At 47.5% G+C, this 16,513-nt stretch overlaps 1 protein-coding gene across 1 annotated transcript; it reads left to right on the top strand.

Moving 5' to 3' along the window:
- The first annotated feature begins 1,967 nt into the window (after nt 1–1,967).
- LOC118657878 (mediator of RNA polymerase II transcription subunit 15-like) lies at nt 1,968–3,666 on the top strand. The gene is made up of 2 exons (XM_036312565.1): nt 1,968–1,983; nt 2,549–3,666. The coding sequence occupies exons 1-2, from the start codon at nt 1,968–1,970 to the stop codon at nt 3,664–3,666; spliced, it is 1,134 nt and encodes a 377-aa protein (XP_036168458.1).
- The last annotated feature ends 12,847 nt before the right edge of the window (nt 3,667–16,513 follow it).

Raw genomic sequence — 16,513 nt, 5'->3', positions numbered from 1 at the left:
GGGTGCTATTCTACAGGCGGCCAGGTGGGGGCTCCCCTCAATTGGACCTTAGATCACATGCTGCAAACTGGCCTCAGGACCAAAAAATGCTACCAAGCACTCCAAGGCCAGAGTGGCAGACTGTCCTCAGGGGCCAGGCAGGCAGTGAAAATGAATGAAGTGGGAAGGTCTGAGCACTCACACAGCCTTATTGGTCTGAGTTTGTTTCTGTACTTTTGATCGACATATAGTTAAGAGAAATCTTTCTTTACAGTAGAAAGGTCTACTTCAAGCATGGTGCCAAATGGACATTGACCCTCAGCCTGGAATCCTAGGAGGCAGTCAGGAGTGGTGGGACTGCAGCAAATTGGAGAGTGTGTGTTGGAGGTGAGGTGGGGTCAGGGACGCTGCCTCCCAGAGAGGTTAGTGGCAATTGGAAATGTGGGCCCCAAATGGTCAGCTCTTCTAATTGTTCAAGAGAAACCAGATGTATGGGTTTTTATATGAAATCTCCCAAATCTTAAACATTAGCTCAAATGTTAAAAGAATACATAGTGTATCATAAAAGAAGACATCTGCGGGCTACCCGTGGGGCTTCTGGATTAAAGGTTTCCCGAGATCTGTGTTCTCTGTGGGTTTCAGTGTCTGTGAGGTCTATAGCTAACTTTTATGATCCACAGTTTAATATGAATTCACACTACACGAGAAACACGAATCCTCTAGGGGGTGTTAAAATATTAAAGTGATTCTCACGTAGGAGCCATTTTGCTTTGGACCTCTTTTCTCTCTCTCTTATATAGAGATCTCCAGTTTCAGTGTGCGTGAGGATTGCCCAGGGCCCTTGTCAAAAAGCAGATGCCCAGGCCGCTGAGATCCTGACCATGTGTGTTTGGCCTCTGGTGGTAGGCACACCAGTGGTCCCAACGCTTAGGGTCTGTGGAGCACACTGTGAGCATTTGTGCTAGATCTTGTGTTTTGTACCTAGTGTCTGTTTCCATCACCTTCTATCTTCCCATCCGTGTCCTCCATCACAGGGACTTGAAGACTAAAAACCACATTCTCCTGCCCTTTGGTTAATAGGATTCTGGATGCAATTTAGGCTCTGGCAAGGAGATAATCTTGATATTTTTAAGGTAGAAGGGGTGCAAAGACCATTCCTCCCCATACCCCAGAGCTTTTTGTGCTGCCAATGTATGTGAAATGTTGGCAACAGCCGAACTCATGTTCACTGTTTATTCTTAGCGTCATGGGCTGAGGAAGCGGTGGCTTCGGCAGTGTGGTAGCCATGGAAACAGCATCTCACTGACATCTTACTGGCAGTAATAGTTCCTGCCCTCCTATTTGTGGCTGTGGGAGTTTATAATCTAGAAGTCAGAACCTGCTTCAGTCAGTATAGGTGAGGTTCTGCTGGGGTAACAAACAACCTCAAAATCTTGCACTGGCCTCTAGTTTCTAAATAATGGTGTACTCTACATTACCGTAACCTTAAACCCAATACTAAATTTTCTATTAATGTCACTAAATTTTACCCAATACCAACTCTGGTTTCTTTAATTTCTCTTACTGGGGTGGCCCTTCTGAGCCTTCCAAGGCCTCAGGTTCATCATTTGCAAACCATCATGCACCTCGATTGGGAGGAAGGATCAGGCATTACAGAGTCAGCTTAGGAAAAAACAAAACAAAACGAAGTCAGCTGAGGACCGCCAGAGGTAACACACCACACGCCTTTAAGAGGACACTGCTCGTCTCCCGCAATATCTGAATGTCTCGGGACCACAGTTTCCAAGGTCCGATTTCACTTTTGATTTGAGCTCTCAGCCACTGACTAATATGCCTTGAACTTGTGGTGAGAATTCTGCCCTTTAACAAATAAATCCCCACTGTCTGCAGCAGGAGAGATGCAAAGACTTAATGGCCACGTCAGGCCTCGTTTTCTGCGGTTACACTGGGCGAATACTTAGACTTCAGCTGTCGTTTTGAATCAAACGATGCGCAAGGATACCCGTATCCCTTTTAAATGACAAGGCTTGAGCCTGCGCATTAACCACAGGAGGACCGAGGTCTGTCTTTCCTCTACCTGAGACTTGAGGCAGGTCATCAAGAGGGAAGAACCTCCTGTGTAGGGCCTGCTGGTGGGGCAGGGACACCTGGACAATCGAAGGGAGGCCCTGGCCACAGCAGCAGTTCTGCTGGCGATGGTCCTGCGTCCAGGCTGACAGGGATGTCAAGGGTAGTTCCCCAGTGGCCTTGCATCCTTAGCTGTCCCTCCTCAGAGGCGTTGGCCTCTCTGCTCACTGCCTATCCTTCCTTCCGCCCTCTCCCCAGGATCCCTCATCACGAACTCATCGAAAATGAGTCTATTTTTATCATCTGCCTGTATCATCCCTGGTGGCCAGAGCGGTAGCTGCTAAAAATACTGCCAAGACACAGAACCTGGCTGGAGAGCCTAGCTACGATAATCAACTGAACGTTGCCTCTGTGTCATTCCTTCTTTGCCGACTCCGTCCACACCTTTGGGAACCCCTGGACCTGCTGGGGCTGGACCCCAACATTAGTATTTGAGAAGCAGGGCATCAAAGAAAGACAAGGGTCAGCCAGAACAGCTTCACCATGCTGTCCTCGCCGTCGCCGGGCCAGCAGGTGCAGACCCCGCAGTCGATGTCCCCTCCTCCACAGCAGTCGGTGTCCCCTCCCCCACAGCCGTCCCCGCAGCCCAACTCCAACGTCAGCCCCGGCCCTGCCCCATCCCCCAGCAGCTTCCTGCTGAGCCCCTCACCACAGCCCTCCCAGAGTCCAGTGACAGCGCACACTCTGCAGAACTTCAGTGTTCCCTCCCCGGGACCTTTAAACACCCCTGTAAACTCCAGCTCAGTCATGAGCCCAGCGGGCTCCAGTCTGGCCGAGGAGCAGCAGTACCTGGACAAGCTGACGCAGCTGTCCAAGTACATCGAGCCCCTACGCCGCATGATCAACAAGATCGACAAGAATGAAGACAGAAAAAAGGACCTGAGTATGATGAAGAGCCTTCTGGAGATCCTGACTGACCCCTCCAAGCGCTGCCCTCTGGAAACTCTGCAGAAGTATGAGATCGCCCTGGAGAACCTCGAGAATGACATGGCGGTGCCCACGCCCCCACCACCCCCGGGACCACCAACCAAGCAGCAGTCCTTGTGCCAGCCGCTCCTGGATGCCGTCCTGGCCAACATCCACTCGCCCTTCTTCAACCATTCCCTGCGCCACACGTTCATGCCAGCCATGACGGCCATCCATGGCCCACCCATCACGGCACCGGTGGTGTGCACCCGGAAGCGGAAGCTTGAAGAGGATGAGCAGCAGAGCATCCCCAACGTGCTCCAGGGCGAGGTGGCCAGATTAGACTCCAGGTTCCTGGTGAACTTGGACCCTTCTCACTGCAGCAACAATGGCACCGTCCACCTGATATGCAGGCTGAATGACAAGGATCTCCCGAGCGTGCCACCCCTGGAGCTCAGTGTGCCCGCTGACTACCCCGCCCAGAGCCCGCTGTGGATCGACCGGCAGTGGCAGTACGACGCCAGCCCCTTCCTGCAGTTGGTGTACCAATACCTGACCTCGAAGCTGCTGAAGCTCCCCGATAAGCACTCAGTTACAGCCCTGCTCCACATCTGGGCGGAGAGCATCCACCAGGCCTGCCTCTCAGCTACCTAGCCACCACCACGGCTGCATCTCGGGCTGCCAGCCCACCAGGGACCACGGGTCGGCTGGCAGCCTTGTTGGGGCCACAGAGGATACACACCTTGTGTCGGACCCTTCTAGGTGTGGGTTCCCTAGAGAGCCTGGGCTTCGGTTAGCTTTCCTGCTTTTATCTTCTGCCTTGGGGACCTACCAAGCGTTCCCCACACTTGAACCGGACGGGACAGGTACCGGATGGGACAGGGGCTCTGGAGTCCGCTGTAGTAGGAGTGGCAGACACGCCCCGGGCCTGAGCTCCTCAAGCTGCTGTCCCTTTGGCACCTGCAGAGCCCCCGTCCTCCCTGTCTCCGGGGAGAAGCCAGGGCCCTGCTACAGCCCTTGTGTGTGTGCCAGAAAACACGCCCCCCGTTTCTGTAGGAAACCCTGAAGACACACAGAATTCACTGCTCAGTGTTGGGTTCATACGGGGCCTGCGGTAGGGAGGCTCCTGCATCCAGGGGCACCCGTGTGTCTCGGAAGGAAGTCTGGCCTGTGGATAGTTTCAAGTCGCCACTACCAGCTGGACCTCACACCTCGCAGCATGTTCCCTTCAAGCCCTGGGGCCTGCTCAGAACTGGGGGTCCTGGGGAGCAGAGAATTCTGGGGGAACCCGGTCCCTGGCACCATGTGTTCTAGCTGGCCTCACTTTTGGGTCAGGGTGCCATCCTCTGGACCTGGTATCCTCAGAGCCACTCTGGAGACGGAGGGCTCCCTGATGAAGCAACAGCCAGCCCTCTGGTTCAGAGGTTCCCTCTTTTGTATGTGCACTACTATACCTTCTGTGGTTCTTATAATAAATTTATTATTCCTGTTTTTAAAAAATATTGCCAATTATAGCAATAATAATAGCTGCCATGTCTTGGCCATCTGCTGTGTTCTGGTAGGTTGCTAAAGGCTTTCTGTGCGTTCTGTCGTTGATTCTTCACAACCCTCCTGTTGTCATAGCTATTTCTTGTTTGGGGGAGAGTTGCCCTTGTGCATAGCATCATGTGACTCTCCCTCATGTGGGGGGCTCCAGGCAGTGCCCAACCTCCGGGGATCCCAGCTTCCCTCTCCCTGACTCCAGCAGGCAGGTCAGCAGGGGGGCACTCATGTTAGATTATCTGAGTGTGAGCAAGAGACAAGAGGGCAGAGACGGGGCAGTGGGCTGTGTGCTCCTGCCAGCAGCACTGTAGACAGACTGACTGCCCCCTCGTCAGAGCATGGGGGGAGGGGGTGCTCCCGCTGACCCTCCAGCTGTGCACATCTGTGCTCTGTAGATTCTTCCTGCTTGCAATCAAGCACGCTGTCACACCGATGCACTGAGTACTGCTGTTATCCCTATTTTACAGGAGAGATGATGCAAACTTACATAAACTAAGTAAAATAACCAAGGTCACGTATGAGTACACTGTAGGCTGGGACTCAGATACCGGAATCTGATCCTTCCATTGGCCGTCCACGGCCACGCGAAGGGCCTCTGGCCTCTGGTCCATTAGACGTGGCCACAGCACCTGAGAAAGACAACGGACTGGCCTGCTCTTCAGAAAAAACGTGACTAGGTCTTTCCCTACATCTGACAAGAGAAGAGCCTTGGTTGTCTTTACCCGGGTTCATCTATTAGGTTTCCCCCCTCTTTCTTTTACTCCTCTTTTCCCCTTTTGATGCACCAAAGGATTGAAAACCCAGGAGTGATTTTAGTTTATTTATTATTTTTAAAAGTACATTTTTATTTTATTTATTTATTTAAAATATATTTTTATTGATTTTAGAGAAGAAAGGATAGGGGGAGAGAGAGAGAGAGAGAAATAACAACAATGAGAGAGAATCATGGATTGGCTGCCTCCTGCGTGCACCCCACTGGGGGCAGAGCCTGAAACCTGGGCATTTGTCCTGCCCAGGAATTGAACCACGACCTCCTGGTTCATAGGTCGATGCTCAACTACTGAGCTACAGTGGTCAGACTGTTTTTATTGATTTTAGATAGAGAGGAAGGGAGAGGGAGAGAGAGAGAAACATTAATCAGTCGCCTCCAGGCGGTGCCCAACCTCTGGGGTGCTGTTGTTACCCATATTATCCATATTTTATAGGAGGAACCACCCGAATGGGGATCAAACCCACAACCTGGGTGTGTGCCCTGACCAGGTATCAAACTGGAGACCTTTTGGTGCATGGGACGATGCTCAGCCAACTGAGCCACACCAGTCAGGGCAACCCATGAGTGATTTTAAATTAAATACTAATTATTTTCTTCCTTAGAATTTAAGGCTCCAATTAAGAGAACAAAAACACAACTGCATAAAACTTCACACGCTCCCTAAGACAAGCAGCAGCCATAAGACAGTGACGTGCTGGAAACCAATCACATGCATTTATCAGTAAATGGGTCGTATATGCTAATGGGTTCGGCTTAGGAAGGAGAGGCCTGGCTGTGTCAGGCTGCTTAAAAGCACAACTCATTACCAGAAGCGGTGAAGGACACACTCGCAGTGTCTCATGCCGGCTGCGGGGCCCACAGGAGCCGCTGGACGCGGGGATGAATTCACTTTGGGAATGAGTTCTGTAGAACTATGGCTGTGAAGGGCAGGGACTGATGGAGAGATGTCCAGGAAAAGACTTCCACGGCAGGGGAACCTGAGACCGGCACTTCCCAGGCTGTCTCTGGCATGCTGGTCCTGGAGCCCTTTGAGAAACCGTCCACGCTGTGGACTTTCATCCCAGAAAAATCCATGTGACTTTAGGTGGTTCATAGATGACCCAGAGCTCATTGGCAGCAATTTCCTAAAGCAGAGTCAGCTCTGATCCGGCCAGGGAATAAAGGAAGTTTGTGTTCTGTTGTTTGGCGATCCCTTGGGATGATGAGCACCGAGCCTATCATTTTAATGACTTCAACTGTTGTAAATACACAAGTTGATCGCAACTTTTGGGAGGGGGCACATGTTAGAATTCATAAGCCTACCAATGATTTCCTTCCACCATCTCCCCCCCCGGAGGGCCCCCCCCCAAATAATGTGTTTGAGTTTTGTCACTTAGAAATGCCGTCCAGTAACACGGTTGTTAAGGGCTCCATGCCAAATTGCCAGGGGACAGTGAGCAAGGTCCAACTCTGCTCCGCCACCTACCTGCACTCTGTTGGCCTCGCTTTCTTTAATCTGGAAAGCAGGGTTAGCAGAGCATTTGTGGCACGGTGTGAGGAGCACATGAGATAAAAAATGAAGAGCTGCCCTAACCGGTTTGGCTCAGTGGACAGAGCGTCGACCTGTGGACTGAAGGGTCCCAGGTTCGATTCTGGCCAAGGGCATGTACATTGGGGTTGCAGGCACATCCCCAGTAGTGGGTGTTCAGGAGGCAGCTGATCAATGTTTTTCTCTCATCGATATTTCTAATTCTCTATCCCTCTCCCTTCCTCTCTGTAAAAAATCAATAAAATATATTAAAAAAAATGAAGAGCTGTACACATAGTGTCTGCCATGAATAAGGATTCAGATAATATTATCTGTCAATTCTGCCCTCATGACTACGGTTCTTAATATTTTGGAATTGTATCAGATGAATCTCTAGCATATTCTCCTTATTTAAAAAATTGTTGCCCTAGCCGGTTTGGCTCAGTGGTTAGAGGGGTCAGCCTGTGGACTGAAGGGTCCTGGGTTCGATTCTGGTCAGGGGCACATGCCTGGGTTGTGGGCTCGATCCCCAGTAGGGGGTATGCAGGAGGCAGCTGATCAATGATTCTCATCATTGATGTTTCTATCTCGCTCTCCCTCTCCCTTCCTCTCTGAAATCAATAAAAATATTTAAAAAAATAAAAAATTGTTAATTATTGATTTTAGAGAGAAAGGGATGGAGTGGGGGGTGAGGGAGAGAGAGAAATATGTTGTTCCACCTGACATTTATGCACTCCTTGGTTGATTCTTGTGTAAGCTATCTAATCACCTAAAAGCTAATTGAGAAGTTCAAGATCATGGGTTATCAAGTGGCAAAACTGTAGTTAGAAGCATGTGGTTGGAGTGCTCATGGCCACTTGGGGAAATGGGTGTTACAGGGATTCCACAAATGCTCAATAAATTTTATGGAACAGAATAATTATTGCAACAGTAACCTCAATATCCTGTATTCGTACAGGTTGGTCTTTTCACTGCTAAGGAGGCTTTTATTACATTACTATTAAACAAACAGGTTTAGTGGATCCCGTTTATAAAAGCAAGCTGAGAAATTTTCTAAAATTATAACGTGCGCTTGTCCTCTACTTGGTCTCATGGTCCTTGAGAATTAAAAGGAACCTCAGGAATATTCCTCAATACCTAGTTTGAGAAACTTATTCATATTCACATAAGACTTATGGAAAATACCATATTTCCCACATTTGGGAGATTCTCCCCATCTTTTTTTTTTTCTAATATATTTTATTGATTTTTTACAGAGAAGAAGGGAGAGAGATAGAGAGTTAGAAACATCGATGAGAGAGAAACATCGATCAGCTGCCTCCTGCACATCTCCTGCTGGGGATGTGCCCGCAGCCCAGGTACATGCCCTTGACCGGAATCGAACCTGGGACCTTTCAGTCCGCAGGCCGACGCTCTATCCACTGAGCCAAACCGGTTTCGGCTCTCCCCATCTTTTTAATTCCAAAGACAAAACTTATTTATATTTTAACCTAAGCAGGCTTCCTAAGCGCAGATTATGTGTAGCTATGGATGTATGTCCATGTATATGTATCCATGTGTATATTTACCTGTGTATGTTTGTATCTTTGTGTACATATATCCATCCATGTGTGTATGTATCTATGTCTATATGTATGTATCTCTGCATGTGTGTTTCTGCATCTGAATTCTTTCCCCACCATGTTAAGACTGAGAAAGGACACTAAGAAATAAAGACACAAGAAGTCCATTCATTACCAGGATGCTTAAGAGTTCAAACTTGAAATCTAAGAAAGAAAAAACTTGCCCCTGTGGCAAGGCCTCTCTTGGTGGAAAAGTAATGAGAATGAACAAGAGTCCTTTTCTGAGATATCAACCCCTACCTTGACCAGAGACCCTGTATATCCTATGAGATAACACCTGGAATTTTTTTCTTGTAAGGGCTGGGATACTTTCAGATTTTCCTTTGAACTGTGGGGCTACAAAAGGCCCATACATGCCAGGGAAAGGGATGCTTGTAGAGCAAGCATGTCAAACTCAAAGGCTAACATGGGCCAAATAAATGCGGCATGCGGCCCACAGGCTGCGAGTTTGACATACTTGTATAGAGAGAACAGGAAGGCTCAGAGGATGAGGTGTCAGTGGTATCTCCAGCCCCAGGGCCTGAAACCAGTCTGGTGCAAAGGTGGTGCTGAAGGTGGACCTCACCTGAGGCAGGTTGTTTGAGGACAGAAGTGACCTTTGAGGGGAGTTGCCAGGAGTTGCTCCCTTAGGTGGTGGCTGGGGTGGGCCTTAGGCCTATTCTGTTATGAACTTTCAATATCCCATCATCTGAGAATAATACTATCAATACCATAAAGGGTGGTGATAGATATTCTGATGGGATCTGACACATAACTGATGCTTACTGAGCAGGTAATATTGTTATTACTGATATCTGGTCAACTATAACTCTTAGGATAGCACATGGTGGGTTTGTGGAGAGCTTTTTTTTTTTATTGTCTAAAGTTTTACATGTCTCCTTTTTCCCCAGTTGACCCCCCTCCCCCACAGCCATTCCCACCCCGGGCAAGCCCCCACCGCCCCAGTGTCTGTGTCCATTGGTTATGCTAATATGCATGCATACAAGAGAGCTACTTTTACTAAAGTAATTAAAGATATTAACTACTCTAGTGTACTTTTATTTCATAGGCAGCATACAAGTAAAGCCAACAAAAATTATCTTAGATCGCTGTGAACTCTAGAATAGTGGGGTTGGAATGGATATTTTATTCTGTTTTTTATTCCACTGGAGTCACCATTCTATAAGTCTGTTCCTCACCTCAAGGCACCTAGTGTTCTTGCGTTTATCTTTGTTCACGGCTGGGATGTCAGGCATCCTGCCTGGAGCGGGTATGGAGGCCTAAATCCAGAGTCTGCTTACCCATAAGGCCCAGAAAGATGGATGACTTCAGTCACCTGAAAGTGTTATTAGAAAACAGGTGCACTAACCTATCCAGAGAGTGGGAGGGAGGGAGAGGGCTGCATGCCCTGCAGAGGGAGGGAGGACACAGCTTCACCGGGGGTGTGATGGATGGGTTAGCACCTGTAAACAAAGATTGGAGCCCCAGGCTCTTCTGGCGGTTGGGAACCCCACCCAGATGTACAACAACTCACTCCATCGCTGTTCAACTGAAGTCTGCCATTTGTACATTTGTTGGGATTTTATGAGACATTTTACAGCCGTCCCCTGCCTCTGCTTGGGGAAATAACATCATATTCTCCAGCCTTCTTTCTTGTTCCATTTTGTGAGATGCTTCCTGCAAAAATAGCTTTTATGTGGCCCGAAGCACTTGGCTCCTGCTGCTTTCTACTAACCAACACAGGCCGGCCTCCCTGAGCAGGAGGCCTTTGCAGTGGATGTAGAGAAGGAAATGTGTATTTGAAGGCATTTCCAGGCCCTTTGTGCTAAGAAGCAGATTGGGTGGGCCTGAGTGTTCTGGGTGACCAAGAAGATACTCATTCATTGAGGCCACCTTTGTGTTCTGCTGTTTTCCATGGGCAGTTAAGGTATGGGTTTGGGAGTAATATATATTGAGATTCATGCCTGCCTTTCTGTCTTCCCAACTCTGTCTTGGGCAAGTTAGGGAACCTCCCTGAACTTTTATCCCCCATCTCTAAAATGGGGTGACAACAGCTCTCCTAGGGCTATTCCGAGGGCACTTAAAATATTTAGCAGGCCTGGCACAGGGTTAGGCTTTAATAAATGACATTTATTATAATTCTCAGTCTTTCATCTCTGCCTCCTTTCCTTTTTGTCTCAGCTGATAGTTTGAGTGTTTTCCTTGTCACATATATATTTTTTCCCCTGCATGTATCACTCTCTGAAATGGTCTGGTTTATTGATTTATTTGTTGTCTGTTGTGTCTCTCCCACTATGAAGTGAGCTACATGCAGCAAGCCTATGGGCATCAGCTCACAGTGTGCTTGCAGTGAGAGCGCACAGTAAGCTCTCCATATATAGTAGTTATCAACTCACTCTCATCTGTTTCAGCCATTACCCTTCTCTGTGTTCTCCATGATTCCTGCAGAAAGAGCCCTTTTATTTTAAGGGTCTAGTTAAGGATGAGAAGGAAAAGGTGATTGCTTCTGTGGATTGGCTGATGGAGTCTCGGGTTAGAACTTATTAGGGAACGAGGATGAAGACTGGTAGGGCTTTCTTCCCCCTCAGAGACCGGTATGGGCGTATTCACTAGGATTCTAGTTTCAAGGCCCATAAAATCGCCTGAGCAAGCTTCAGCAAAAAGCATCACCCACAAGGACCCAGGGATGTGTTTTGGAATCTAAGGGCACAGATGTCATCGGGTCTCAGGAGTGGGCTGGAACCAGGACCCCTTCTCAGTCATCTGCCTCTGCCGTTTCTCTCTGCAGATCGACTTTGCCCCTCTGAAATCCAGTGTTCCTCAAACTGTCTGTGCTAAAACACAGCAACAATGCTTATACCCAAGTGAAATAAAGGCTACTTTTTAGTATGAGAATCCAGAGTCATAGAATTACTCTGACAAAGTGCTCTAAGGGCTCCTAAGTGCTTTTCATTTTTGTACGTACTTCCCCACGGACTGCTAACGCAGCTTGTAAGTAGGTAGGCTGTGGCTCACATGGCAACAGTAGAACACTGCCCCAGCTCTTAGGTTTGCCGCGTCTACCAGAAACCAGACCAATCTGACCTGTGGTCTCCGAGCCTCCAAGTGTGGCTCGGGCTTGGCTTAAGGGGCTTGCACTATGGTCTATGCAGCCATGGCCACTAGGTAGGGGCAAAGAGTGAAAACAGGGCACCCACCCTAGTAGGTGGCCCCACCCCAGACTTACTGAAGCAGAACTTCTGGGGACGGGCCCAGCGTTATGTTTTAACGAGTCTCCAGGTCATTCTGATCCACAGTGGAGTTTGAAGCACCACTAAGATGGACACTTCATAGTAGAATTACCAGGGAGTTCTTTCTTAACCAACAGATGGTAACTTCACTTATTTGAGAAGAAGGAACGCATCAGAGTAATTTTTCAAGGAGGTAGTAATAGTATTCCCACCGTCTGTTAAGAATTTGGGAAGAACGGAATATTGCTAGCAATAAGCTAATTAAATTTTAAAGAAAAAGGAAAGTATGCAGGTTCTTGGCTCATTTGCATTCTGAATTCAAAGGCTCTCTATGAATGTAAAACAAATCAAGTTAATTATGCCATTGTTTTCCCCACAGTAGATTAGGGACCTTACATTCATCAGTGACACTGTACAGTTTAAAGTCTATTAATTTGATCACTTCTGGAGTAGAGGAGAAACTTGTTCTTTTTTGTTTTGTTTGTTAATCCTCTCGCAAGGATATTTTTTCCATTGATTTGTAAGAGAGTAGAAGGGAGGTGTAGAGACAGAGAGAGAAACATCTATGTGAGAGAGACGTATTGATTGGTTGCCTCCCACACATGCCCTGGAGCCAGGGATTAAGCAAGGGAGGTACTTGCCCTTGACCACAATTGAACCAGAGACCCTTCAGTCTGTAGCCCAATGCTCCAACCACTGAGCAAAACCGGCCAGGGGGTAAACTTGTTCGTTAGCAGCCTTTGCTGCCTTCACTCATGCAAACAGCATTTATTGACCCTTCGGAGAGAAAAGGTACTTGGTAAAGAAAGGAGGACTGTGGGAGAATTTCAAGGATTTTGTGCAGGCAGTTTAAAGTGAAGATTTGAAAGAATGAAGACTCATAAATGACAAGTTAGAAATGGAGACTGCACATCTAAAAATGTATAGGTCTTTTGGCAAATTTCTTTCCCTGTCACAAACATACACTTAGAGAACATTCACAAAGCTCATCAGTATTACCAGGGATCAGCTCCTAGAATCCATGACCTCCAGCAGGCATAGAGAGGTTTTATTTCACAGGCGACTTTGATTGATTGATAGGCTGCTTGGGTCCTGTTTCGTTGGGGGGGGGCGTACATGTCTGTCTTCATTAACCTGGATTCCCATCACAAAATACCGTGGACTGGGTGGCTTAAACAACAGGAATTCATTTCTCACAGTTCTGGAGACTGGAAGTCCAAGATCAAGGTGCCAGCAGGGTTGGTGTCTGGTGAGAGCTCTCTCCTTGGTTTGCAGGAGGCCACCTTCTCGCCGTGTCCTCAGTGGCCTTTTCTTGGTGTGTGTAGGTGGAGATAGAGGGAGCAAGCTCTTCAATGCCTCTTTCATAAAGGCACTAACCCCATCACGAGGGCCATGCCACACTCCTGCCCTCAGTTAACCCTAATAACCTCCCAAATGCTCCATCTCCAAATGCCGTCCCTGCAGGCGGGTAGGGCTTCAACATACTAGTATAAATTTGGGGGCAGGGGACATATTCAGTCCATAGCAGAGGCTAGGTGAGAGAAAAGCCCGTGGTTAAATGGTGATGTCTGTGACGGGCGCAGAAACGGTGTGTTAGGTAACTGTCATCCCTATCCTGATTCATTAATTTTGTCAGATGAAATAATTTCAGTTATAAGAGAAAGGCAGCTCAAACTGTTTTAAGCAAAAAAGGAATATTATTACTTTATTGTAACTGGATAGCCTGGGCCAAGAGCTTTCGGCCTCTTTTGATCTTGGGCCCAAATGACACAAGACTGGGTTCCTTTCTCAGCACCATGGACCATGATGATGCTGGCGACGGTAAAGCAGGTCACACACTCGGCCCTTCACTTCGCCAGGCACTGTTTTAAGCACTTTACATTTACTAATTCATTGAATCCTCATAATGAGTCTGTGAGGTGGGGTATTATTATTTTCACTTACACATGAGGAGAGTGAGGCATAGAGAGATTGATCACTTGTTCAGGACTGTGCAAGTAATGGAGCCTGTGTGATCTTTCCAGACTCCAAGCTCTAGGCCTGGGGTTGGCACACTGAGGCACACCGGCCAAAATTCTGCCCCCACCTACTTTCGTAAATATGGTTTTATTGGAACACTATTTCATTCATTTGTGTATTGTCAATGGACGTTTTCACATTGCAGCAGCAGAGCTGAGTAGTTACAACAGAGACCGGACAGTCTGCAAAGTCTGAATTATTTGCCATCTGGCCTTTTATAGGGAGGGTTGACTGACGTCTGCTCTAAACCAGATCTTTGCCAACACTTGTTAGCGCCAGTCCTTCTAATGTCTCCCATTTTGTGGTTGGATAGTAGTAGTTACATTTCCCTGATTACTAAATAGAGCACATTTTTTATGTTCATTGACTTTTCTGGATATCTTCTTTTGTGAGTCGCCTTAAGTCCATTACCTACTTTCTACTGGGTTTCTATTTTTTTTTTTTTAAATATAGAACCATAGGAACTGTATTTGTCATTGGGGGAACTCTTCTCTCTTATCTCCACAACATGTTTTGCTCATGGTTCTTCTCATGACTCCAGTGCTTCCTCCTCTAATGCTTTGGGTGTCCTCACCACCCCCCGCCCCCCGCTCTGATGTGAAACATACAGCTCCCCAGGGCCCTCTCCCCAGCCAACAGAGTCTCACTGTCTGTGCCAACTTGTAGTCCTCTGTATAAAGGCCAGAACGCATTGATGACTAATTCTCCATCATATGTAGTGACACCTTGGTCACTGATTGCTCTGGCTCCTCAAAGCCATTATGTCCAAAGTTAGACCCCTTATCTTTTTTCCTCCCCCTAAGCCCTACTCCTGTCCATTTAGTCTTCGTCTCTGCTCCCAACATTGCTTATCGGCTTAACTACCCACCTAGGCACCTCCATTAACTTCTCTTTTTTCTCTCATCAAGTCAGTCTCTAACTTATACAGATCTTACCTCTTCAGTGTTTCCTTTATCCCCAGTTCAGGCCCTCATATTCTCTTTCCTGGACCCCTTCAACAGCTTCCTGAGTAGACTGCCTGCTCTCAATCTTGTCCACTTCAAATGTGTCATTTACACAGTTACCAGAGGGATCTTCGAAAATGTAATTCCAAGGATGTCAATTCTCCCCTTAGAAGTCTCCCAGTGGCACTCCAGTGATGTCTGAGCCCTCTAAAAGGCCCTCAGCTCCCTCACCCGCACTCGAGCCTGTCCTCGCCGTCTTTGCTTTCAGCAAAATCAAACTGCTGGTAGTTCTCAGGACAGGTGGGGCTTCTCAGCCTTGTGCCTTCGCTCATGTTCGTGCTCACCTGGGTGGACCCCGTCCTCCGTTATGATTGAACTCATTTCATTCTGGAGGGAGATCAGATGCTCTGACTCTATATACCTGTGAGAACCTATGCATACCTCTGCCATTGCATTAACCAGGCTATTTTGAGCTCACCTGTTGGAATGGCATTTCTGATTAGATTGTAGCCCTTAAGGACAGGGCTTGTGCCTTGATTATCTGTGTAGCTTACTGTGTGGTACATGGTCATATGTGAATAACTGTTGGGCATAGAGATCTGCAGGAAGGTAAATATTTAGTAGCATTTAATCTTGTGGGTCAATGACATTGAATGTGGTGGATAACTGCAGTGGGCCGCCTGTGCAAATCTGTGCCAACACGGACGCCAGTGAGTGTTGGCGTGAGGCAGTCCTCCTAAGACCCCTTGCAGAACTGGCTTTGGTACCACAGACAGAAATGCTGAATTCTCTTTGAGTCGGAATTGACATTTTTTATCAAGACCTTCAGCCTAGGTTTAAGTAGACCCACAAAAAACAACAGCAACAAACAACACAAACCCAACAATGAAATAAGGCTGATTGTAGAGATTTGAAAGACCTGGCGTCAGCCTTGGTCTCGGAGTTACTCTCCATCTAACCTGGGGCAGACTGCATCACCTGTCTGGTGGTGAAAGTGCTGGAATAAGTTGAAATGGCACCACAAAGAATAGTGTTCAACTGTTGCTCATCACCAGGACAGTTATTCCACCCAAAGTGTCATTGTGACTGAGCAATGTAATGAGCAGGTGTGGAAGGAAGTTGTTACAATCTTATGTGGCGTCATGTAACTTTATTATCAACCAAGCCAGCGGAGTGTTCATTTGTAAATGGATCCCGGTCCTGATATAAACTACAATAAGAAATTGACAACCTTTGTTTCCAGCAGGGGAGCAGCCATCATTCAGACAGAAGAGTCACAGAGTCCCTGAGAAAGGAGGGTCTGTTGAGGCTGTGTGCGTGTGTGTGCATGTGTGTGCATGTGATGTCATGTTAAGAAGAATCCATCTTGTGTTTAATGCTGGAGAACAGGAGGAAGCTATAATCACCGTTCTTGTGGGCGCCTCCCCAATGTCCCTCTTGAGACACCGTTTGAGGCTGATGGAGTTAGTTAACCGTCCCTGTGCCAGTCTGTCCCCGAAATGCATGCTTTTTGTGCATTGGAAAAGTTAGCTTGTGAACTGAGCTTTCTTGTTCCACGATGGACAAATTTCTGAGTTTCTATGACATTTGTCACATCTCCAGTGAATATACCCATCTTCGAGTGTTAGCTGATTTCTTTGATCAAGAAGCATCATAACTATAACTAAATAACCTGTCTGCCTTTTCAAAAAGAACATGAAAAATAAGAGCAATATTCCTCATCTTGTCAGGAAGGAAGTGAAAGGCTGAAGAAAAAAAAAAAGCCTGCCATTAAATAAATTCACTATGGAATTAGGAAAACATCCCTGGCATCCTTGCCCCGCCTGCTTCCTGTTAGAGTCCTGGCACAGGCTGAGAACCATGTGAGGGTGGATTTAGCAGCAAGG

Source organism: Myotis myotis, unplaced genomic scaffold (assembly GCF_014108235.1).
Source record: "Myotis myotis isolate mMyoMyo1 unplaced genomic scaffold, mMyoMyo1.p scaffold_m19_p_6, whole genome shotgun sequence".
In the NCBI taxonomy this organism is placed as follows: Eukaryota; Metazoa; Chordata; class Mammalia; order Chiroptera; family Vespertilionidae; genus Myotis; species Myotis myotis.
The sequence above is the reverse complement of the archived record's forward strand: the minus strand, read 5'-3'. Positions and strand labels throughout refer to the sequence as shown.